Below are 27589 nucleotides of genomic sequence, written 5' to 3' on the forward strand. Positions count from 1 at the left end.
GAGAAGAGGACAAGCATGGACCTGTCATGAATCTCTTACGAATTAGAGATTAGAGAAACCAGTAACAGGTAAAATTTGAACACTAGAGGGTAATTTGTATTATTGTGTTCCCGAAAGTGAATGCGTTTTCTGAAACACTGCTCCTCTTCCCTTGATTCGTAAGATGAATACTTCTGATTCATGTCCTACATCTGGTATCGGAGTGGTTTTAAACGTGTAGTATAAGCAGTGCGCGTGCGCGCGTATGTGTGTGTGTGTGTGTGTGTGTGTGTGTGTGTGTGTGTGTGTCTGTGCAAGCGCGCGCGTATGTTTGTGTTTTACAAAAATCAGTGATTAAAACTGATATGTGGTAAATGCAACCATGAAAAGGAAAATAGATTCCACTAAAACCAATATGAGCACCTAACCGTGGAGATGGCGCTAAGATTACGTTCATAAATGCTATTTTAAAACCTACGTTGTAGAACGCAGCACTTCGGTTCGATATTCTTATAGATCACACGAGTGCTGAGACAGATTATTTTCCTGCAGCAAAGGAAGCAGCTTAGTCTGCGTTCCGCTACGAGACGTATTACGCATTTATCATTGCAACTAGTTGAAAGAGGGGAGAAACTGAACGCCTCTAAATTTCAATGAAATCTTTGTTACGCGTAAGAAGTGGAAGTACGTGTATCGGAGATAGCTGAAGTAGTAATGACTCCAGGTCGACAATGTAACGAAACGTATGACTAGCGAGCAGGTCCAGTGAATTGATAACGAAACCGAAAACTAGGTAGGAAGAAAGTACTAATCCTGCAAACACGGTGCTACAGTAAATCTTATATGGACCAATAATGTATGAAATGGAGAGAAGCTAGGACGCCTAATAGTGAGAAGAAGCAGATAGTAAACATTTATCAGAGAAAGGGACAGCATAGTGGGATATTTGCTAGGCCATCGAGGTATGGTTAACTTGACGCTGCAATGAGCAGTACGGTTGAAAATCAGTCGAATATGTTGGGCGTAGCAGATATATGCATGGCGAAATCAAATCGATACATAAATGTCAGAGTATTTGGTGTCAAGGAGCTTAAGTATCCCGTGACGTCTTACAAACCAATAATTCACTGAAGAGCCGAAGAAACTGGTACACCAGCCTATGGCGTGTGCTGCCCCGCGAGCAAGCAGAAGTGCCGCAACACCACGTGGCATGGTCTCGACCAATGTCTGAAGCAGTGGTAGAGGGAATTGGTACAATGAATCCTGGAGGGCGGTCTATAAGTCCATAAGAGTACAAGGGGGTGGGGGTCTCTTCTACATAGGAAGTTGCAAGGCTTTCCAGGTATGATCAATAATGTTCACGTCTGGGGAGTTTGGTGGTCAGCGGAAGACTTTAAACTCAGAAGAGTGTACCTGGAGGCACTCTGTAGCAATTCCGGACGGGTGGTGTGTCGCAATGTTCTGCTGAAACTGCTCAAGTCCGGTGGAAGGCACAATGGATATCAATGGCTGCAGGTAATCAGACGGGATGCTTAAGTACGTGTCACCTGTCAGAGTCTTATCTACACATATCAGGAGCCCAGCGTCACTCCAACTGCACAAGCCCCCAACCAGTACAGAGCCTCTACCAACTTGAACAATGGCCTTCTGACATGCAGGGTCAATGGCTTCATGATGATGTCTCCATACCCGTACACGTCCATCCGCTGGAAACAATTTGAAACGAGACTCCTCCGACCAGGCAACGTATTTCCAGTCATCAACAGTCCAATGTCGGTGTTGACGGACCCAAGAGAGGCGTAAAGCTTTGTGTCGTGCAATCATCAAGGTTACGTGAGTCGGCTTTCGGCTCCGAAAGCCCACATCGATGATGTTTCGTTGAATGGTTCGCTTGCTGACACTTGTTGACGGCCCAGAATTGAAATCTGCAGCAATTTGCGGAAGGTTGTCAGTTCTGTCACCTTGAACGACTCTCTTTAGTCGTAGTTGGTACCGGTCTTCCAGGATATTTTTCCGGCCGCAGTGATATCGGAGATTTGGTGTTTTACCGGATTCCTTATATTAATGGTACACTCGTGAAATGGTCGTCCGAGAAAATCCCCACTTCATCGCTACCTCGGAGATGCTGTGACCCATCGCTCGTGCGCCGACTATAACACCATGTTTAGACTCACTTAAACCTTGATAACCTGCCATTGTAGCAGCAGTAACCGATCTAAACACTGCACCAGACATTTGTTATCTTACATAGGTAATGCTGATCGCAGCTCCGTATTCTACCTGTTTACATATCTCTGTATTTGAATATGCATGCCTACACCAGTTTCTTTGGCTAATTATGCTAATAATGTAACTGTGATTTGATTAGTTTGTTTCGCCAAATATCTTCGTGTCTCTGAAAATATCTTAACTACAGTAAAAAATCCTGAATTATGCAATCATCAAAACATAAAGGACAGAGTTATGAAATAACCTTCGATGCGGTAATAGTTCAGGATAACGTTGTTGTCCCACTCTGCGTTGGTTACCGGACACTAGCTGCAAATGGCTCTGAGCACTATGCGACTTAACTTCCGAGGTCATCAGTCGCCTACAACTTAGAACTAATTAAACCTAACTAACCTAAGGACATCACACACATCCATGCCCGAGGCAGGATTCGAACCTGCGACCGTAGCGGTTACTCGGTTCCAGACTGAAGCGCCTAGAACCGCACGGCCACACCGGCCGGCCACTAGCTGCATATCGACCAACTCTTTCTCAGTAAATATATCCATACAGCTACGTAACACTATCAAAGTACAATTGAAGTTGCCAGAAAAATTCATCCGGAACAGAACCGTGTTGTACCGGATGTAGTCTTGATAGCGAAGAATAATGTGGGCATTTCTGTTGTCAACAGGGAATACTGTGGGCGAACAGAATAAGTTGGTTACCAAACAAGGCTTACAGCGGACACAGTAGACGTTTACATTGTTGTACAGAAATAAAAATACAAATTGAATTGGGTTAAGAAATCAAGAGAAATGTAATTACTCCGTAATGTGCCATTTAAGACCACATGAATATTGCAGTAAATATCCTTGCTCATGTTCTCAGTAATGTGATTAACACGAACGAAAGCACGTCGCTAAAAACACATCAAAATAACAAAGAGCTCTCTCCGGCCTTCCTTCATCCTCTACACATCAGGTATAAACACCTAATTGTATCGTCGGTGTCTCATTAGAAATCACGTAAAATCGCAACTCGTCGAACCACACTGAAAGTCTGGAATCAGCTACTATCAAGTTTGTGTGGAATTTAAAGCGCTGAAAACGTGTAGTTTTACGTGCCTTTTGAGGGGAACCCGCCATAGTAGGTCAGTTTCTTGCAGTTCCTTTCGGAGTGTTCATTTGGAATTGCATGGAATGGGCCAACATTCGCAGCAAATCGTCTGCAGCGTGAAATCGGTTGTCACTGACAAGGCGTGATATTCGACTCCGGCTCCTGTCAGTTAGGATCACTTCACGACCACCGTTATTACGTTGTGTTTCATGGTTGCGAGTGGTACAACGTTCCTAACAGACGCAATGAACAGACCACGTAGATCAACCGATAAATCGTGCAACATAAATCAAGATGTGTTCATGGGAATGAGACAGCTTCTTCCTGCCATTCTCGACATCTATCCATCTTACAGCGCTTATTCCACACAACTGACACCATTATTAAACTTCGGAATGTGTGCGGCCGCACGAGTGCCTAGCACAGGCTCTACGACATCTACAGTGCACTGAGTTTCCTTCCATACCGGCGACTAAGTCGCGACGACCGAATTGTTCGGTTCAATGTCTGCAATGAGAGACTGTCGTGAGACTGAGATACACAACTGAATCGCCGGACACGCGACGGAACCTCTCCTCCGCGGCTCTGCGGAAACTGGTGAAAGCTGTGACCGGGCAACAAAATGGCAAATGTTTCATCGCAAAAATGTGGAAGAACACTTCTGTACAGTAATAATCAGAGCATGCTGCGTTCTGCGGAATTTTGTTCGAAAAGCAGATGGATTCTAGTTGGATGAAACTTTAGAACTAATTGGATTAGAAAACGTACGGAGCGTCATGCCTATAAGAATCCGCTTTTTTCTTTTTTAATCGTCAGCCTTCTGACTAGTTTGATGCGGCCCGCAACGAATTCCTCTCCTGTTCGAACTTTTTGATCCCAGAACAGCACTTGAAACCTTCATCCTCAATTATTTGCAAGATTTATCCCAATTTCTATCTTCCTCTACAGTTCTTGCAGTGTACAGCTCCATATAGTACCATGGAAGCTATTCCCTGATGTCTTAATAGATGCTCTATCACCCTGTCCCTCCTTGTCAGTGTTTTCCTATTCGTCTTCACAGTGATTTTCTAAAATTCCTTTCCTCGCCGATTGTACGAAGTACCTCCTCATTCCTCAACTCATCAGTCCGCCTAATATTCCACATTATTATGCAGCACTACATTTCAATCTTCGATTCTCTTGCCTTCCAGTTTTCCCACAGTCCATCTATCACTCTATATTCCAGACGAGCATTCTTGGAAATTTCTTTGTCGCATTAAGACCTATGTTTGATACTGGCAGACGTCTTTTGGCCAGGAATTCGCTTTTTTCAGTGGAAGTGTTCATTTTGTCCCGCTTGCTCCGTCCGTTATGGGTTCTTTTGCTGTCTAGCTAGCAGAATTTCTTAACTTCATCTACTTCGTGATCACCATCTCTGAAGAAGTTTCTCCCTGCTCTCATTTCTGAGGCTACTAGTTACTATCGTCGTTGTTCATTTTACTCTCAATCTTTATTCTGTATTCATTAGATTGTTCATTCCATTCAACAGATACAGCTGACTAAAATTCGCAGATTACTTTCTTAGCAATGAAGCGCTGCTGCTCCTTGGGGAATAAATGTGTTCTAACCCATATTAATATTACAAATGCGAAAGTAGCTCTGTCTGCTACGTTTACACGACTGAACCGCTCAACCGGTTTGGATCAAATTTGGTATGGAGATAGCTTGGTCGCTGAGGAAAAACATAGCCTTCTTCAGAAAAGAGAAAATCGAGGTTGAGATACGCACGCAGAAGACCGTTACGTGTAGGTCAGCGTCTAGTAGGGTTTATAGTTTGTCCTGTGACAGTGCGAATCCGGTGTTTAAACGTAAGTGCGGTTCATAATTTTAAAAACACCTGTTACACCACACGGTGAAGTTTGACAATTTTTACGACGATATATTGTGAAGAAACAATCGTAAAATCCAAGAGTATTTACAAAGGGTGACAGGCGCGGTCATTAAACACGGAACAAAAGCTCGAGTTACCATATGATGTGGAAGGAAATCGGCCGCACGCTTTCCAAAGGAACCATCCAGGTATTTTCCTGGAACGATTCAGAGAAATCACAGAAAACTTAAATCTTGATGTCTGGACGGTAATTTGAACTGTAGTACGCCGGAATACGACTCCAGTGCAATAATAACTGCACCACCACCCTCGGTCCGTATTTAGTATTATCACTTCGTGGAAGCCCTAAGAAAGTACTTCATAATATTATTTACTTTACGATGTACCTCGCAATCATAAATCTGATTTACCAGATAGATCTAGGAGAGCTCAGGTTGCGAAAACTCCTCGAACCTATACAATGGGACTATATACATTTATACGTATACACAAACATATCTGTACCACTAAATAACCAGATATTTACAAATTAGCATTTTGCTGACTCACCACCACCCGTCATAAGAAAACTACTGACAGAAGAGCGAGCCCACTGGTAACAGTTAGTGAGTAATAAACAAGATTATACATTCGAGATTCGTGTTTTTGAAACAGTTTTATTTTCGAAGCAAGGAGCAAATTTTTTCCCCTTCCAAGAATTACGATTTTCGATCTAACTGCTACAACCCTTAATCACAAATTACAAGGCGATGTTCCACTTCAGTTACGAAAATTCCACGCCGAAAGTTATTTTTACACCAGGAACGAAGAATAATCTTCCAAATGACACACGAAGCAGTAACAAACAAAAAATGCAGCACAACCTCGAAGTGGCTAAGCGGAAATTGTTCAAACCTGTCCTCTGACGCTGCTAGATCGCCGAAGGACAGACAGCAGAGAACACGAGACTAGTCGCGAGGGTTGCGCGACAAATCGCCAGTGTGTAAAGGACTTACGGGAGCCGCATGTTAAATGGAGAACGTTGCTTTGGCACGCGGTCGAGAGGGCGATCAAATTGCCAGTGTGTATGGAGCCTTTAGCGACCCATGTGTTCTCTTAAGAGGACTAGTAATATTTTGCCCGGTGATATTTTGAGCTACGTAATTCCTCCGTGGTGAGACCACTGTGCTTGAGCAGGCTGTCCTAGCAACACTTAATAAGACAGTAGCAGTCTGAGGTTGAGTCGGAGTATATATTTCCCACCCGGCAGACGGGTCCCGCGTGAGGCGCGCCTCCCAGGAGCCCGCGGCGCCACCAGACTAATTCAATTTGTGAGTGGAGCCCCACTCTCTGCGCTACGCCCGACTTATTTAATAACTAGGCCGGAGGCTGGGCCGCGATCACGCCGTAATGAAGCGCGCCGCGCCGCGCCGCGCCTCGCCGCTCTGCGATTGCCGCTGTTTCTGCCCGGACCTAAACCCACTCCTGTTGACGGCGAGCCTCCTGTTGACGGCGAGCGAGGCGCCATCCGTCGAGATTGAACTTTCCCCACAGGAAAAGTTCACTACAGAGTTATGCCATCTCGGCCGAGACCTTCCGCTCAGTGGATGACGTCTAACAGGTTTCGCGCACTGTGCTTTTCTCATTGGTTCATCTGGTTGCCAGGCAACGGTATTAGTGATAGCATTACGAAAGAAAACAAGTAGGTTAGAAGGAAAGGTTGCTACCGAAGTTGGGTTGGGTTTTTGTGGGGGAGGAGACCAGACAGCGAGGTCATCCGTCTCATCGGATTAGGGAAAGACGGTGAAGGATGGTTCAAATGGTTCAAATGGCTCTGAGCACTATGAGACTTAACATCTATGGTCATCAGTCCCCTAGAACTTAGAACTACTTAAACCTAACTAACCTAAGGACATCACACAACACCCAGTCATCACGAGGCAGAGAAAATCCCTGACCCCGCCGGGAGGGCAAGGATGTCGGCCGTGCCCTTTCAAAGGAACCATCCCGGCATTTGTCTGCAGCGATTTAGGGAAATCACGGTAAACCTAAATCAGTATGGCCGGATGCGGGATTGAACCGTCGTCCTCCCTAATGCGAGTCCAGTGTGCTAGCCACTGTGCTACCTCGCTCGGTGCTACTACCGAAGTCATTATAGACGAAGTGAGTAAGGATCGGGAGCAAACCATCTAATGGCCAGTATGAGGAATCAGTCTAGGCTAAAGAAAATTTTCTGCCCGAATAGAGCTGTGAGTAAAGACGACGGTTTAAATGGTCTGTTACTGTGCTGATGAATGAAACTGTATTTACTGTCCCGATATTCATTTGAAATAGTTTATAAAAAAGTCGTAAAAGCTATAATCTGGATCACACACATGAATTTGTAGGTACTGCCTCGATATTCATCTGAAGTGGTTTATATAAAAATTGAAAAAACTATAATCTGTATCACACACAATTAAATCGTACTACTCGCGATTGCGTTGACGGTGGTGAGGTTGAGGGTACATAGTAAGAAAAGAGGAAAGAGATCGTTTTACGAGTTCCGCGGGATAATCTTGATTTGGGTGAACCTACAGAGGTGCCAGATCTGTCGTTTCCATTGTTATCCTGAATAGCGCGTATGCTGTGATGATCCTTCTGATAAATTACGACCGACTGTCTTCCTAGTCTGGGCCCGTTCGAGCCTGTGCTTGAAAACAATGACATCAACGTCGGCGTTAGATACTAATAACAATTCCTTTTTCGTCCACAGCTGTTCGTATATTACGCTAGATCCATACTACACCATTGTCTAATTGCGTGAAATCTTATTCACTTACAGCTTAAATGGCACGGGGAACATCATTAAAGATACCGTTGTGGCAATAAAACTCTCTCCCTTTGTCTCTTTTTTTCCATCAGTCTTTTGACAAGTTTGATGGGAACTGTCATGACTTCCTATACTGTGACAGTGCCACCAGCTTCATCCCTGAGTAGATTTTTTTAACACTCACAGTACTCAACTGTTTGTTTGGATATATTTCATCCTTTGGCAACCTGCACAGTTTTTCCCCCCTCTGTGGCTCTCCATTGTACCACGAAAATTATTTCTTCATACCTTAAAATGTGTCCTATTATTCCACCCGCCGTCCCCACACTAGTCAATATTTTCAATATACTCCTTTCGTCACCGATTTTGTGTAGACCCCATCGATTCTTACCTCATTAATTTCCAGCAACCGTCTGTAAAGCATCCAAAACGTTTTTATTCTCTTCTTTTCCGGTTTTCTCAGAGGGAATGACACACTTCCATACAATGCAATGTTTCAGACGTCCATTCTCTGAAATTTCTTCCTCAAATTAACCCTCGATACTAGAAGAGTACATTTAGCAATGAACGCCCTCTTCCGCCTGTGCCAATCTTCCTCTTATACCCCGTACTTCGTTGGTCATGCGTTTTTTAAAGATATGGTTTCGAATGTTCTGACGAGTTGTTGTTTCCATTTTTATACGCGACATTCTGAATATCGACCCAGTATTCTTCTTCAGGTGTTATGCGCTGTGTTGTTGTGTGTATTCAGTGCTTGGGCCCCAACAACACTATGAAGCCGTGTTTTTGCGAAGCCTCAATTTACGGGCTGATTTATTAACTGACTACGTTGTTGCTCATTTTTAATCCCAGATCCGAATCCTTGCTCAAACTGAAACCTCAGTCACGGTTAACTGGGTTTTCCGACAACTTCATTTCGATAGACTCCTCAATCACGTTGTCTGCTGAACTTGAAGTTCTCATCACCGTTCTAGTATCGTCGTATTTGATGTCATGATTATACACGAGACAGTGTGTGCCGACTGATTTGCTTGGTTGTTTTGGTCGCGTCCGTCTCAGATGGCCCTTGCAACTTTCTTTGACTCTTCACACAGTCCGTCCCACATATGAAGTGCCACACACGGGTGGAATCCTCTGCACAGTAGGTACTATATTTTTGAAGTTATGGGCCGAAGCAGTATAATAATAAACGTCATACTGCAGTATTTATAGACGAACTCTGAATGTCAGCAGCACTCAGGATGGCCACATCAAGAACTTGGAGCCTACTACACAGGATCCAAACATATAAGGCAACTGATACCCGCTGTCGCGTCGGCCTGGCAACATCCTACCTATCTAATTTCGGGTTTTCTCCGTCTTTACCAATCGCAGTGATAAATATATGTGTACGACAGGGTTGTCGTCGTTCAGGTCGTCCATAGTAACGACACACCATATCTCTCAACTGCACTGATGGACCAAAATGCAAGTACGCTATGCAATAAAAAGTATACTGAAATCCCCCCCCCCCAAAAAAAGTTACATTTTTCATATTAGGTGCATTGTGCTGCCACATATTGCAGGTACTCCATACCAGCAACCTCAGACGCGTGTCACACGTCTGTAAGCGAGATTTTCACACTCATGAGCAGCCCTATGTCCACTGTTTCCTATGTCATAGTGACGTGGAAAAGTGAGGGGACACGTACAGCACAAAAGCGTACAGGCCGACCTCGTCTGTTGACTGACAGAGACCGCCGACGGTTGAACAGGGTTGTAATGAGTAATAGGTAGACATCTATCCAGACCATCACACAGGAATTATAAACTGCATCAGAATACACTGCAAGTACTATGACAGGCGGAAGACGAGTAAGCTTGGATATCATGGTCGAGCGGCTGCTTATAAGCCACACATCACGCCGGTAAATGCCAAACTACACCTCTCTTGGTGTAAGCAGCGTAAAAATTGGACGACTGAACTGTGGAACAACGTTGTGTGGTGTTGACGAATCACGGTACACAATGTGGCAATCCGACGTCAGGGTGTGGGTATGGCTAATGCCCGGCTAACGCCATCTGGCAACGTGTGTAGTGCCAACAGTACAATTCGGAGGCGGTGGTGTTATGGTGTGATCGTGTTTTTCATGGAGGGGGCTCGCACCCCTTGTTTTGCGTGGCACTATTGCAGCACCGGCCTACATTGATGTTTTAAGCACCTTATTGATTCCCACTGTTGAAGAGCAAATCTGGGATGGCGATTGCATCTTTCAACACGATTGAGCACCTGTTCATAATGCATGGCCTGTGGCGGAGTGGTTACACGACAATAATATCCTTGTAATGAACTGGCCTGCACAGAGTCCTGACCTGAATCCTATAGAACACCTTTGGGATGTTTTGCGACACCGACTTCGTGCCAAGCCTCACCGACCGTCATCGATAACTCTCCACAGTGCAGCACTCCGCGGAGAATGGGCTGCCATTCAGGGTGGGCCAACACCAATGTGGTTACACGACAGTAACATCCCTGTGATGGACAGGCCTGCACAGGAAAGGAGTTGGTGGTGAAACGCATCAAGTCAGTCACAAGAATGATGACACAAAAAAATCCTTGTCAGTAATGCGACCTTGCAGAGTACTCATGGGGCCCTTGGAATACCGCGATATGGCTGCCCAAATCACCACTGGACCTCCGCCATGTTTCACGCTTTGGTCGGAAACTTGGTCAGAAGCTTGAAATATTGTAAAACAAGAGTCATCCGACCAAATGACTTTTTTTTTTTTTGCTGACAGCCTTTGTATGTGCGACAGTCAGTTCTGCAATGAAGATTGGAGCCGTCGTTCTCTTATTTTTTTATGACAATTCTCGTTGCAGATCGTCTATCACGATCTGTCAACACACATTCTCTCCCGCGATGACGTTTCTTCGTTTTCAGTGTATATGGTTTAAATCTAGGATATGGTGTTGTTTGAAACACCAGACAATTGGTTTTTTTGTTACGGAAGCACTCACCATAGGAGTCCAACATTTTCCTCCCGTCCGAATTCACTTAGCTCCGGCATAATCCACTCACAATTACAAAGATCACTGTTCTGACCAAGACTGAGGCTTACAGAACACTGAGGATGCTGCATAGGTCCCATTCTTGGTCAAATACAACAGCATAGATTGGTAGCATCAGTGCATTTATGTTGAAGCAAGCATTATTCGCGCTGTTTCCATATTTTTGAGACATACACGCTCTCCCTCCCCCCCCCCCCCCTGAATAAAAGAAAATGAAAAGCTGGTATAATGTATAATGTCGGCGTTCAACTAAAGGTCAGTTAGGGTTTGCTTGCGTTCGAGTCGTACATCTTACAACATACGTCATTCTTTAACAGAAATTGAAAATAATATTGTTATTCAGAACGAATGAAGCTTAATTTTTTCTCTCGAAGAATCAAGTGTTTCTTTCATATGTTCATACCGGTTGCAAGCTTACTGTAGCCCATTTGTTCTACATCTTACAGTGACTTCACCTGCGACATATTGTTAACATAAATACGGTGAAAATCATGTGTTCATCCGTTCCATTGTGATCATACAGGCATGATTTGGAAAAGAACGAAAGAGAAATGCAGGAAACAGTAGCTTAACTCTTTTGATTGCTTTTTCCTCTTGACGTATATAGTGGACGGAAAACACAGGCTAAGACAAAAATTACAGCGTCTGCACAGAGGATAAAAAACATGTCATTCTATTCCGTAGATATCCTTTTCTCCCTCAGAAAGGCAATACAGAAACTAAGTGACAGCTTATAAAAATATAGATAATAGGCTATTCGAACTCACACACGTTCAATGTGATTTTAATGTGGGTTTTTCACCACTTCTTTTTGTCTTTCTTTTCACTTTCTTCTTGCTCTTCCCTGAAGAGCTTCGACTGTGTTTGTGGAGCGCTGATTTTATACAGCACGCGATATTCTCTTACACCATACTGCATAAATAAATAAACAGTTAAATTATTAAAACGTATGTGATATTTGAACCTACGCGCATAGTAATTGACTAGGGTTGGAACATGCTTTTTGCATCCATTGGTCAGTATCCCAGAAAGCAACAATATTCCTCCTTCAGTACATCTACAACGGACTTACATCACAAACTCCTCAAGTTTCAAATACTATTGCGTTGTGAGCTTGTCATGAGAAAATAAAATTTTCGCATTTTCGAGTTTTCTAAGCTATCCATCAGGCCCGAAACCGAACGTGCGTCACGACATTTGACCTAGATTTTGTTTACGAATGGAAGCATAATTACATAAACTCTTACAAGGAGCTGTTTTAGAGTGGTCCCCGCCAAGTATCCTCGTCGAAATCGGTGGATCAACAGCTCTGGCATCTCCTTGTAAGAAGCTTACTGTGTTCCATGTACAGAACTCCATGGCGCTGAGTTTAGTATTCAGTTTGCACTGTTATCGGTGTTAACAACAATTTTCAAGAGCGGAGTCTGTTCTGTTTAATTATGTTCTCTTAATTTCGTTATATTTAATGAAAAAGAAATAAATGAAAGCGGAGAAGACCTAATGCAACTTACTGCACTAAACGAATTCCATATTATAATATTGGCCATTGAAATTGCTACACCATGAAGGTGACGTGCTACAGACGCGAAATTTAACCGACAGGAAGAAGGTGCTGTGTTATGCAAATGATTAGCTTTTCAGAGCATTCACACAAGATTGGCGCCGGTGGCGACACCTGCAACGTGCTGACACGAGGAAAGTTTCCTACCGATTTCTCATACACAAACAGCAGTTGACCGGCGTTGCCTGTTGAAACGTTGTTGTGATACCTCGTGTAAGGAGGAGAAATGCGTACCATCACGTTTCCGACTTTGATAAAGGTCGGATTGTAGCCTATCGCGATTGCGGTTTATCGTATCGCGACACTGCTGCACGAGTTCGTCGAGATCCAATGACTGTTAGCATATGGAATCGGTGGGTTCAGGAGGGTAATACGGAACGCCGTGCTGGATCCCAACGGCCTCGTATCACTAGCAGTCGAGATGACAGGCATCTTATCCGCATGGGTGTAACGGATCGTGCAGCCACGTCTCAATCCCTGAGTCAACAGATGGGGACGTTTGCAAGACAACAACCATCTACAGGAACAGTTCGACGACGTTTGCAGCAGCATGGACTATCAGCTCGGAGACCACGGCTGCGGTTACCCTTGACGCTGCATCAGAGACAGGAGCGCCTGCAATGGTGTACTCAACGACGAACCTGGGTGCACGAATGGCAAAACGTCATTTTTTTGGATAAATCCAGGTTCTGTTTACAGCATCATGATGGTCGCATCCGTGTATGGCGACATCGCCGTGAACGTACATTGGAAGCGTGTATCCGTCATCGCCATACTGGCGTATCACCCGGCGTGATGGTATGGGGTGCCATTGATTACACGTCTCGGTCACCTCTTGCTCGCATTGACGGCACTTTGAACAGTGGACGTTACATTTCAGATGTGTTGCGACCCGTGGTTCTACCCTTCATGCGATCCCTGTGAAACCCTACATTTCAGCAGGATAGTGCACGACCGCATGTTGCAGGTCCTGTACCGACCTTTCTGGATACAGGAAATGTTCGACTGCTGCCCTGGCCAGCACATTCTCCAGATCTCTCACCAATTGAAAACGTCTGGTCAATGGTGGCCGAGCAACCGGCTCGTCACAATTCGGCAGTCAGTACTCTTGATGAACTGTGGTATCGTGTTGAAGCTGCAGGGGCAGCTGTACCTGTACACGCCATCCGAGTTCTGTTTGACTCAATACCCAGGCGTATCAAGGCCGTTATTTCGGCCAGAGGTGGTTGTTCTGGGTACTGATTTCTCAGGATCTACGCACCGAAATTGCGTGAAAATGTAATCACATGTCAGTTCAAGTATAATATATTTGTGCAATGAATACCTGTTTATCATCTGATTTTTCTTGCCAAAATATGCAAAGGAGACAAACCTTCAAGTTTTATTGTTCAGACTGGTCTTTCCTGGAAGTCAGCTGAACAAGATTCAGGTTCACACTTATGGAGACGAAACTATTATCTTCTACTTTCACATTGAAGAATTTCAGTTGTTAGACTACACTAATTATCTAATCATCTAATATACGAAATTTACTTATGGATGTTCCTTTGTTTTAAAAATGTGCTCTGTTCCACTGAAGTCAATCGCCAAATTGTTTTATGTTAATTGCTTGCACACGTTGTTCAATAGCTTACTTTCAAAGCATTGGAATAATAGGACACATGTTTGTCAAAGTGACTTGTTGGAATCGACTTATATCAGATATACACACTTACATATCTCAGTAACAGCAATTGTTCAGGGACGGAACTTTAAACTTTTATCACTTCAGCTGGCCGGAGTGGCCGTGCGGTTCTAGGCGCTACAGTCTGGAACCACGAGACAGCTGCGGTCGCAGGTTCGAATCCTGCCTCGGGCATGGATGTTTGTGGTGTCCTTAGGTTAGTTAGGTGATGAGCTCAGAATTAAGTCCCATAGTGCTCAGAGCCATTTTTATCACTTCACACCAAGTTTATAAATGTGTTTCCATAAAGATGGCGAGTAAACCTGTACAAAGTTTCACTGCTTTATCTCTTCTGATCTGTGTCATTTAAAAGAGTGACTATCTGCTTCATCCTACCCTATTCTTAGTTATATTAGCTTCGTTCACGCATCACTGACACGTAAACACTACTTCCGTAACAACTTTCATATAACTTCTCCTGGAAATGCGGAACGCTGCGCTATCAAAGCCAGAAATTTGCAAAATCCAGGTTTCAGTATTGTTATCTCCATTCTGAAAAAGTCCTTCCTGTTTCGTCAGACTTCGTGTCAACATTCTACGGTTTCTCTTCAAAAAGCTATCGTTTTGCAGCCGCAGCTCACGCTGCTGCACCACATGCAACAGTACGTCAACACAAGTTTCCAAGGCAGCTTCCTCTTTCACGAACACGAAGCCCCGCGGCAGACTGCTGGAAGTTTGCTGTTCTATTTCGATGTGAACTAGTGGATAGTACATGCAGGTCGGGCGAGTTGTAGTACATGTGACTCACGTACGAACAACAAAATCCCATCCTCGGCCACGGAGTTACGACCTACTTGCATTTACAGTGTTGTATCTACCTTTTTTCAGCTTACGTCTTCTTTGCTGTAGCTTTTGTTCTTCACAGTGCGTTAGTATTTAATCGAAAACCTGTTCTGTTTCAAGACAGGTTCAAGATATCGAAAAGAGATTTTCGACTTATCATAGCACGCAGAAGGGCACGTAATTTTTCTAGCGTGGTAATAGTAGTAAAGTCGTCTGGTATGATTAATTGGGCGACCCCGACGGGCGGACTAAGCCCCCTGACAGAAAAGGTTTTACGTATCCTTCGCTCAAATTATTGGTACCACTGCTTCGCGAATTGTGAGAATTGTGTGTTAACTGTATCTGATGCTTGTTGATGGCTGTAGTGTGTGTGTGAGTGTGTGTGTGTGTGTGTGTGTGTGTGTGTGTGTGCAGCGTGTTGTCCTGTCTGCGTTGCATGATGATGAGAGATGGGAGAGTGTGAAATCCGATGCCAGCACACAGCCTACTCTTCGCGAACGAGCGAGGCGGTGCAGTGATTAGCACACTAAACACGCATAGTGGAGGACGACGGCTCACATCCCAGTCCGGCCATCCAGCAACAGGTTTTCCGTAATTTCCCTAAACTGCTTCAGCCAAACGCTCACGAATAGCACTAAGGGGGTAGCTGAGTTAATATCCCCATGGAACGATCGTATCACCATCAACAGTGTCACATGCCCATACTCCATGAGACATCTCTCCTTTTCCAGAAGGGTGATGCCAACAGCAAGTGGCGTGTCCAGGAAATTACCCATCAAACTACCGGTTATGCCTGACGTTGCTTAATTTCGTCGATCTGACGGGAAGCGGTTTATTCAACGAAGCTAGGTCATTTACTATATCATGGTTAACCTGCTTAACTCTTAACAACAGATATTTTGAAGCAAAAACCAGTCTGGTTTTTTAAACAGCATTTGAAATATAGTACAAGTAAATGATAGACAGCACTACACAAAAAGTGTTTTGTGAAAATATTAATTGCAATTATAAAAAGATAAGTGTGTAACAGAAGAAGAATTCCCGTCGATAACTGAAAACTATGTAATTATATTACATTTAATACAAAACTACACTTAGTGTGTGCAAAATTATCTTGCATCAAAACAGATATAACAGTTCCGCCTCAAAAAATAATTTGTAGGTCTAAGTATGTAACAATAAAACAAAACTACTTTGGAATTTGAAGAAGAAATCAATAGTTCTTTGAATATCCATGGGCTTTCGTCACAGCTGCACACTTATTTGGTACTGAATCCACAAGCTTTTCTAAATGGTTTTGACCATTCATCCAATAAAGCAGCTCAAACTGATCCTTGTTTGAGTAGTTTCAGCGACGTACACGCCGACCACTGCACCCCAGAGGTGTTCTGGCTTGGACGCTCCAAAATACTTTTTCTTTTGGTTTTAAGGACCAGAGATGTGTTTCGAACCATATGTGTTTCGAAACGTTGTCCTGCTGAAGTACCCAATACGTGGTATATTTTGCCTCCCATGTGGAACCACATTCCTTTCTAAAATGTCACTGTACAGGAAACGATACATTTTGCTTTCTATCTGGACTAGATGAACAACTCCCCGTGTGGAAAAATATCCTCATACCGTGACGCTGCCGCCACCAGGCTTAACGGTACCTAATGCGTTTTTCTGGTCACATTGGTTTTTTGGTCCACGTATGTATTGCATCAGAAGACGATACATTACATTTACTGTCATCCCCTCACAGAACCGTAGACCAATCTGTAGCATTGCAAGATTGTTGTTTCTATGCAAACTCTGTCCTGGCCTTTGTAATAGGACTGGTTGGAGGGTATCTAATGAATGCTTCGATACCACTAAATGTTTAGCAGATTGTGTTACCCAATTCACAATATCTAATGGACAAAAGTTAAAAATTATGGTTTTCCTTACTTTCTATCATAAAATTAAACTGCGTGGAGCACTTATACACCGAATGAAGATCATTAACATTATTTCATATCATTTAACTGTAATTAATAGACAGTTACAATTAGTTAGAAAATCTGATGCTGTGAATTAATATATCGCCTTAAATTTCAGCAACATTTATAATTTCATTCTCGTGATTGCATTATTACATTCCCATAGAAATGTTAGGAGAAGTACCTATGCTGTAATTAAACCAGTAATTAATTAGCAAAATTCGGTAATTTCAGCTTACCTAAAAACAAGATTTTGAAACATTTAACAGTCATCTGATGTATTTAGCATGACTTGTGCACTTCAAGTCTCATGTCAATACAGAAAAACCAGTTAGATCAGTTGTAATTAACTTTTTCACAAGAATTCTCGAACTTTCTGATGTAAGAACTATTGATTTTCAGTCAGTTTGATACTACGAAATTATCATACAGATCTTTAACATGAAATCCCGTTTTGGCATTTTGTACGGTAGCTCAGTTAATGTTAGGAATAAAATCCAACGTGAAATCATCATGCAATTAATGATTTGATGTTAGGTATTGCGATTGTAACTTCATAACCAAATTCCCATACAAAAGTCCAAATAACAATATTTATAAATGTATTCAGAAGGGATCATCACTTATTGTCTTTAAAACCGTATTAAACTTCGTTGAATATCATTAACTTATCATTATAAACCAGTAAATGTATTTTTTTTTTATAACAGGTGACAGAACATACATTGTTAAGATAGGGTATATATTGAAAGATCCAAAGTACTTGAAGTTAATCGCCATTTGGCTAGTCTAATGACGGAAAGACTGTAAGATTTGCTGTTTTGTCAGTCATTTTCGTAGCAAAACAATTTGTGTGTGAACATCTTTGTGTATGCTTACGGAAAATACAGCTGCTGTTGGAAGGATTCATCAGTCTGTTGGAAAACATTGTTTCAACATCCAGTTTTCACAACGTCCGAAATCCAGGCAAATCTGCAATATACATCCCCTAATGGACTTTATTGGTGCAAGAGATTCGACGGTTCAAAGCAAAATATTCCACTGCAAAACTACATCACTTCCGTACTACGATGAATCTCTCGTAATGAGAGGTATTGTAGCCAGAACCGCAGTTGGAGTAACATCAGACCTTCCTATCTTTTGAAATTGTGAGCGATTCACGCGCTAATCATCTACCACTTAAGTCACCTGCTAGAAGTCGACGTTTTACAGTAGACACAGGTACGTTCAGCTCATGATGCTGTTCCAGACTACCCGTAATTTGTGGATCCATTTGTCTTGGATCAGTAGCCGACTGTTTATTAACAATTCTGTGCTTCCTCCTTCTTGTTATTCGAGGACGACCTGATCTAGGATGATAGGCTACTGACCTGTCCTGCTTTTGCCGTCGACTCCGGACACTTACTAGTTCTATTATATGCCACAGACTCTAGCCATGCTAGACTCACAGTTTTCTTTCTTCATAGCATTCAGAACAGCTTGTTTCACATCACCCGAGTAGTCTATGTGTTTTGGCAAATTCCTAGGTCTCCTTATAAACACAGGAACACTGTCGGAATGCCTAAGTAGCAACAGTGAATTAATACCGTAAGAACGAAGCAAATTACGAAACATTTTTGACCTAAAGGATTATAAACCTACATTATTATAGTAAGATCCAGTTTGATTTCTAGATATGTAACCAAAGCGGCGTGAAGCTCTTGATGAAGTGACACCGCTATAAACTTTGTTCTGTTGTGACTGTATGCAAACAGTACTGTCAACATTACACCACAGCAACAAAATACGTTAGGGCTCTACTATGAACCAGTACCACATCCTTGACACATATCCCCTAGTCCACGATGATGCCAAACAAGCTGCTGTCGTTTGACGTTTTCCGATATCCTGCGTCCATCTCACAGGGCGCAGTTGTACTCCAGATGAGGACGAACAGTCTTAGTGTAGGCAGTCTCTTTAGTATCTATACTGCGTCTACTAAGCATTCTGCCAATGATAAGGTCTTTCATTCGTCTCCCCTACAACATTTTCTATTTGACGGCATCAGTTAACTATTTTCCGTGCGTTTGTTTGACGGTGTACTACGAGCTGTCCTTCAGACACGCACGCAGATCTGAATGAGCAGATAGTGTTACGATCTACACCTGTATATAGTATAAGAAACGTATTCGTAATTACGAATACGATTAAGTGACAACTCCACAATTTATTAGTGACATATGAAAATTTGTGCTAGACCCACACTTGAGACCAGATTTCCGTTTTACTGGAGCGGTCGCATTAACCACTTCGTCCATGCAATCACGCTTCCTTGACTGACTGTGCGTCGCCACAGGGCGCCGTATGAAAGTTTGGTCAGCCCGGCAGGTGTGTTCGGGTTGTCGAAGTTATTAAGATGACCACTCGCATAAAGTGGGACATCTGGTTTCGTGTTACGTTGTGACACGAATTTTCGTATGTCATTAATAAACTACGAATACGTTTCTTTTCAGGTCTAGTTAAATTGTTCATAATTGTAATACCTAGGTATGTAGATGAAGCGACAACCTCCAAATTGGTGTGTTTTAACGTGTAAACCAAATTTAACGTAATTTTTTGAGTGCTCCTGTGGAGGATAGCACAGTTTTCGTTGCTTAGACTCAGTTGCCACTTTTTGTCCCGTGCATGTATATTTACTAAAATTCTTCGTTTAGAAAGTGTGAAAAGCCTTCTGGAAATCTAGAAATTAGAAACCGGCTTCAGATTCCTTGTCGACAGAAGCCAGCAGGATAACGCGACAAGTTGATAAGTAGTGTTGGCGGTACTCACCTGGCACTCGTAGGTGCCGTTGTCCCTCTTCTGCACGTACTTGATCTGCAGCGTCCAGTCGTCGGAGCCCTCGGCGTGCAGCACCTGGAAGCGCTCATCATTGGTGTAGGTGAACAGCCCCGACGTCAGAATGTGCCAGTCGCGTCGCCGCACCCACGAGATCTGCAGCACAGCGGAAAGCAACCAGCTGCGATCACCACTCTATTCTCACACAGCAAGTACCAGATAATTCTCTTCACTTCAGGATAGCTTTGAGAGACCGTCAAAAGATGTGCATAAGATCTTTAATGATGAATAAATCCGCTCCAGTTGTACTTGACAAATCCTCCCTTTGGATAAACTCGTACGCACAATCCGAGTTTCAGGATACAAATCACATCTCCAGGTGCTCGAGTGCGTTCGAGGAAGTAGTACCGGTCGTGTAGAAAATCCAGCACGGATTCTCGCATGCTGCTTGATTAATTTGCTGGATTCTTTACGTGACTGGTGCCACTTTCTCGTATGCAATCAAGCACCTGAAGATGGGATTTACATCCTGAAACCCGGGTCGTGTATACGATTTTATCCAGATAAATGCTTTACCAGTTGCAGCTTTAGTGATTTATTAATCATAAAAAATTTACCAATAGCTGTTGATGTCCCGCAAAGAGTAAACTATTTGTGTAAGATCCAAAGAAATGGTTGCTATCGATGTAAAAAAAAATCCTATTGATGAACTGCCATAGCATTTGCAACCAAGTACCAGAGTTTGAAGCAGTCGAAAAAAGCCATGGAACTCATATGAAGGTGCAGCAAACTGGCTATAACCAGAAAACGAAAGCAGTGAAATCTGTGTTGGAAGTCTGATGGTGTGTATTGTGACGCAGGTTTACGTTGTTAGTGTAAATGACTGGCGCTGTCTGGGCATAAACAGTTGTCAGCATCGATTTTATTCATTAATAACAATACAATTCAGTTAACCAGAGGGCTCCTGATAGCAAAAATCACAAAATTATTTCTAGAGCTCAAATCAACAAATAAATATCAACTTTACATCTTTCATCAAATGCCAACTCGACAAACTTCTCGACGCTTAAATCAGTATGTCTTTACAGTAAAAAGGACAACAAAATGTAAATTGATAATCCTACAACTAAATGACTATTGGAAGGAACAATAATGAACTGAAGTAGCTAGGCTCAATCTCAGGACACACTTTCCAAGTAAAATGGAAATGAGAGCTGATATAAGACACACAAAAATTAATACTAATTCCGCAAATCGACAACAGGTAGCAAGAAATAGACATAATAATAGACGCAGACAAATGGCCATGGCTGACTGTTCCATCGCTTCTTGGTAGACTATTGTATATGTGATCACACAAGCCACTGGTCTAATATTCTAAAATATTTGCTATTTATTTCACGAACCATTTTTCGGCTATTACACTATCATCAGACACAAACAAAAATATGTGATGCAGTGAAATTTTGTAGCATCAAAGATTTAAAATGTATCTATAGAGTCATTCTTTCAAAAATTCAGTCTTGATCACATCACGTATGCTTCAAGAATATAGGTGACCGGTTTCGGTAATATCACATGACCATCATCAGACCTGTACTTTAATTTAGAAAGTAATAGAAACCTTACTAGATTGACAATAAAATATGACAAAATGCTTATAAGAATAAAATACAATAAGACTTGTTATACCCATGGCAACCTTCGAAGATGGTAGGTGGAGCACTCTTTTCAGCCGCTGTGATGTCAACTGGTGCCAGCAAGTGACGGGCATACGCTTAAATACGAAGATGCTCCGCCTACCTCTTCTCCATCTACCTCACGTCAACCAATCAGTGTAAAACAGGTTCACATAATCGTCAAAACGTAAAAAAGGACAAAGTACAATAATAACATAAAAATAGTTATGTATAAAATATCTCTTTACAACCATGAAACTACATAAATATTGTATAAAATATCAATTACAAGCTTTAAAAATAACTGTATAGACGATGTACAGGGTTATTACAAATGATTGAAGCGATTTCACAGCTCTACAATAACTTTATTATTTGAGATATTTTCACAATGCTTTGCACACACATACAAAAACTCAAAAAGTTTTTTTAGGCATTCACAAATGTTCTATATGTGCCCCTTTAGTGATTCGGCAGACATCAAGCCGATAATCAAGTTCCTCCCACACTCGGCGCAGCATGTCCCCATTAATGAGTTCGAAAGCATCGTTGATGCGAGCTCGCAGTTCTGGCACGTTTCTTGGTAGAGGAGGTTTAAACACTGAATCTTTCACATAACCCCACAGAAAGAAATCGCATGGGGTTAAGTCGGGAGAGCGTGGAGGCCATGACATGAATTGCTGATCATGATCTCCACCACGACCGATCCATCGGTTTTCCAATCTCCTGTTTAAGAAATGCCGAACATCATGATGGAAGTGCGGTGGAGCACCATCCTGTTGAAAGATGAAGTCGGCGCTGTCGGTCTCCAGTTGTGGCATGAGCCAATTTTCCAGCATGTCCAGATACACGTGTCCTGTAACGTTTTTTTCGCAGAAGAAAAAGGGGCCGTAAACTTTAAACCGTGAGATTGCACAAAACATGTTCACTTTTGGTGAAATGCGAATTTGCTGCACGAATGCGTGAGGATTCTCTACCGCCCAGATTCGCACATTGTGTCTGTTCACTTCACCATTAAGAAAAAATGTTGCTTCATCACTGAAAACAAGTTTCGCACTGAACGCATCCTCTGCCATGAGCTGTTGCAACCGCGCCGAAAATTCAAAGTGTTTGACTTTGTGATCGGGTGTCAGGGCTTGTAGCAATTGTAAACGGTAAGGCTTCTGCTTTAGCCTTTTCCGTAAAATTTTCCAAACCGTCAGCTGTGGTACGTTTAGCTCCCTGCTTGCTTTATTCGTCGACTTCCGCGGGCTACGCGTGAAACTTGCCCGCACGCGTTCAACCGTTTCTTCGCTCACTGCAGGCCGACCCGTTGATTTCCCCTTACAGAGGCATCCAGAAGCTTTAAACTGCGCATACCATCGCCGAATGGAGTTAGCAGTTGGTGGATCTTTGTTGAACTTCGTCCTGAAGTGTTGTTGCACTGTTATGACTGACTGCTGTGAGTGCATTTCAAACACGACATACGATTTCTCGGCTCCTGTCGCCATTTTGTCTCACTGCGCTCTCGAGCGCTCTGGCGGCAGAAACCTGAAGTGCGGCTTCAGCCGAACGAAACTTTATGAGTTTTTCTACGTGTCTGTAGTGTGTCGTGACCATATGTCAATGAATGGAGCTACAGTGAATTTATGAAATCACTTCAATCATTTGTAATAGCCCTGTATACTCAGTGTGCCCTCTATGGGCTAAGGTGGTACTACCACGTTTAAATGAGTATACAAAAAGAAGAGAGATGACAATTCAAAAGAAGTATGTCGAAATTGTAACTGGGAATGTTCTTCTTCACTAGACAAGGAAGGTTAAAGGTTACAGCTGCACTTCAGTGGCGATTTGATCACAGATTCGATTGTGCACATCTATGTCCCCCCCCCCCTCCCCCCCATCCCGGTTTCTTAATATGAGCTAAATTCCTTACACGAGATGTAATAGAAATGTTACACGTAAAAGACTCTTTGAGTTATGCAGTAACAAACGAAACCATTATTCAAGCTAGTGAGTAGCATCTATAAAATTCGGCACGTAACATTCATACAATTCCGAAAACGGCGAGGGCAGACGAATACAACATCCATCTTTCAACCACTTGACATGAAAGTTTTCTGGGCGCAGAGCTGCGACGTACTGAAAAATGTCATTGGGTGAATAAAACAGGCATTTTGGCAGCCGTTGCTGTGACCTTCCTTTGGGATTACCGGAGCCACTGGAAGGCCGCTTCAACTGTAGCCGAAGCGTCTACTTTATTCAGGCAGTGACATTTTGTGACACGAAGCTCTCTGAAGCCATAAAACGTTCCTGCTGACTGACTCTGACTGCGGCATTCTGCGCAATTGTATCTTACAATCTGCCTCACCACCCATGCATCCAAGTCGCTGACTAGAATAATATACAGAAGAACTGAAAAGAAAACTGAGGAAGCGTTAAATGACGCTAAGTTTAGCTTTGGGGAATCGAAAGGTGCTAATGAAAGGAAAGTTTAATAAATGTCAAGAAATTTTCACGAGATATGTCAACTTATAAGAAATGTTCATCAATCTAAAAAGGTGATATGTTGTTTGAAATCCGCAGAAAAACAGCTGTACTATGTTTGACGGTGAATTCCGTCTGTGCCTCTGCCAGAGTACTTATACTGAACACGAACTCACTACCTCATAACAAAACAAAAGGGGCACAAGTACTCTGGCAGAGGCACAGACAGAATTCACCGCCAATCATACGTTTTAACTTGAGTACGAACTCACTGAGAAAGTAGGTCTTGTGACATCTTATGACATGCAACAACTGCAAACAATACGGCAGACTAAAGCTGTCTAAATCTTACAACAAGGCCGAAAAACACACTTCAGACAATGATTCTACAGCAAAACTAGATATGGAATATAACATTCCCCCTAGAACATTCTGCGACAAACCTGCACACTGCACTGACGGGTCACCGCTGGTACGGTGTACTGAATGAACATACTTGTCGCATACGATACACGGCACAAAATTTAGTTAGATAGTTTTGTGTTGCTAGTAGGCAAGGTATCTCTGTTTAAAACCAGAGCGTGCGAATTTCTGCCCGTTGTTTAAGGTAACGTACTTTGCTCTGTATTCACATGTGACGCAGGAAATTGAAGCTAGAAAATTGTTAATGAAGTAATGTAAAAATATTTAATATGCCTGTAATGTTACGGAATAGGTTAGAAGACTTGATATCGCTTGAATACAGAAATTCCACAGTCGCACTTTCGAAATGGAAAATTTGGACAAAGAGCATTGTTGTAGAAGAAGACAACATGGAGAAATAACTGGATGTGAACCTAGAAAGACAGGCTAAGATATTTTCTCTTTCCTTTGTAGGACTGAATTATACTCGATTACGATGTAGCCATCATAACGTATATTTTCAGAGATTCTCAAATTTCTTGACGTCCTAAAAGCATTTGGCTTGTTAACACACCAAAGCTTAGCAACAAAAATACGATGTTATGGGGTAGGAACCGAAATCTGTGACTGGAGTGGAGGTTTTTTGTTAGGGGGGATGGCAGCATTACTATCTTGAATGGACATGCATCACTGGATGTTTAACTAACTTCAGATAATTCTCCAAGAAATGTGTTGGAGCCTTTTGTGTACTTTCTGTTCGTTAACGACTTGCCGGACATTAATAACTAAAAATTAATGAACTGGTAGACCACATTAAGTCAAACTTTTAGCAAGTGATGCATTTATCAATAAACGAAAGTCATCCGAGAAACGAATAAGTCAACTGTTGCCAGAAGCTGCCTGTAATAATTTGTAGGAACATGAAGCGAAATGGTGATACATACACAGACATAGTCAAAGTGGGGGTAGACTGTAGTTCACTGGCTGGATATTGAGAAAATGCAATCATATACTAAGACTGTGATTAAAACAGTTGAGTGACTAATTTTAGAATCTTTCCGAGATGGGAGGACCCATACCATATAGGACTTGGAGGGGATACTGAATGTATACAAAGAAGGTAAGCACCACTGGTAACAATTTTACTTGCAGCAAAGGAGACAGTCTTGGAGGTGCTTAAAAACCTGAACTGTGACACGCAATTATCTCTCAGTACATTACAGGCAATCAGTTTCCTAAATGAGTTTGAGATCATTGCCAACTTTTGTGAATAAAGCCGTTTACGTTGCCTTATATATTCCTTAACTTATAACGAAGTTACGACTATTCATCATCAGATCAAAATTTATACTTTGTAAAACAACGTAAACTTTGATCTAGACGGCAATGCCTGGAACACAATATAAGTAACGTAACATAAGCAGTCTAGAAGATTTTATTCAGAGAAAAATCCGTGAAACCCTATGCACAAAGCTACAACACCCACAGTAAGTGTGGACTATAAGAACATACCGCAACCTCCAGATATCGTTCTAATAGTGACCGTGAGGAGAAAATTACCCTACTTAGATGCATTTCACAAAGAACTCCTTCGACGATACATAGCTGTATGAAATAGTTCCGAAACTAATTCGCTGACTGCGAATTCTTAAACATCAAGTCTCTGTAACTTCATCTTTATACAGACAGTTACGGGACCTCGGCTGTTCAGTATAAAATGTCGAATCAAAACACCTCCAGGCGACTAAATTTCCATTTTGTTATTTTACTGAGCAACCAGTTTAAACATTACTTTGCACCATCATCAGCCCCCACGCCATCACTTCGCTGTGTCAGAAACATGGATCGCTGTGTCAAAAAACTACACGTGCCACTCACTGAATGTTGGCCCCTATTTTCACTGGACCAGAGTTGCGATTCTTGCTACATGTCGGTCAGGGGGCCTGAAGAGGTGTAATGTAGCGCTGAAACTGGTTGCTCAATAAAATAAGAAATGGAAATTAAGACGACTGAAAGTGTTTTGATTCGACATGTTATTTTCTTTGACACATACTGTATTAGATATATTTCTACTACCCAATGGTGACGATAAACATTTTTGACAGACGGAGAGCATTCGCGGATAGCCTAAATGGCTAAAGTGACCGCTCGCGGTAAGAAAAAAATCAGGGTTCGTATATCGTTAAGGCGCAGATTTTAATATGCCACTATTGAGCAGCAGACCTATACCTAACAAAGCTGATATCAAGGAATGCGCAGTCAGCGAATTAATTTCCAAAAGGTTAGACTAATCAGAGAGCACGATGAGGCGTTTATGAAACTCTTCTAGGGGTTCCATACTCCAATACGTGTTACAGTGGAAAACACTCTTTGTGATGCACTTCACAGATGCAGATGTAGAAGCACAATTTTTTTGTGGCGTTCGCTGAGTGGTACAGTGTGACTTTCCCTTCAATATTTCCAGAGCTCTCTCCATCTCATCGGAAATTACCTGCGAGTCGCACACTTTCAATTTCTCCCTTTTCTAAATCGTTCTCCGCTTCTCTTCGACAGGCCGGGAGTGAATATCACATCAAAACTCGCAGAAAATTTACCGCCGCGAGTTAGTGCCCCCGGAGGCGAAGAGGCGCCGTAGAGATAGGCAGCATGACAGATGAGGGCTCCGAGAACACTTTGGCCGCCGCTGTCGGAGATCACAGGCGCGCCGAACAAATGGCGAACACACAAAGGCGGCGCCGGAAATTACGTGGCTTTCTCAGGTGGTGAGACAGCCGCCGCGCCGGCCGGCTCTAAGCTGCAAGCAACTCGCTTATCCGACGAGTCCAGCCCGCCGCCAACGTCACAACTTCTGCGATTTATTGTTTTGAAGTAGCTGTCGCGAACCATGTGTTGTACAAGGGGGCATCCAGAGTTCCAGAAATTTGGCCTCTGCGTGCGAATGGTTACGAGGTCGGAAAAATACCGCTACAGCCACGCCGCTGAAAGAACGCCGCTGACCTCTCACGGACTTGGAGCACATTTTGTAAAGGGGACACTGTGGCACCAGTGCGAGCTCTGGAATCCCTAATGATCGCTATCCTGATGGTACCGCGTTGCCACCTTTACAACTCGCACGTGATTCTACTGTATTCTCACAAGGAACCCAAGACCATGATTTTACGGCATTCGACGCTCCACATATTTA

The 27589-nt window shown here is 42.7% G+C and overlaps 1 protein-coding gene across 2 annotated transcripts in view; it reads right to left on the minus strand.

Moving 5' to 3' along the window:
* The window catches only part of LOC126263075 (hemicentin-2), a 2049386-nt gene that overhangs the window by 384993 nt on the left and 1636804 nt on the right, over window positions 1-27589 (minus strand). For both annotated transcript variants that reach the window (XM_049960064.1, XM_049960065.1), the window contains one exon: window positions 19853-20014. In XM_049960064.1, coding sequence (XP_049816021.1) covers window positions 19853-20014 — 162 coding nt within the window. The remainder of the gene's footprint in view (window positions 1-19852; window positions 20015-27589) is intronic.

The sequence above is a fragment of the Schistocerca nitens genome, chromosome 6, assembly GCF_023898315.1.
Source record: "Schistocerca nitens isolate TAMUIC-IGC-003100 chromosome 6, iqSchNite1.1, whole genome shotgun sequence".
Taxonomy (NCBI): domain Eukaryota; kingdom Metazoa; phylum Arthropoda; class Insecta; order Orthoptera; family Acrididae; genus Schistocerca; species Schistocerca nitens.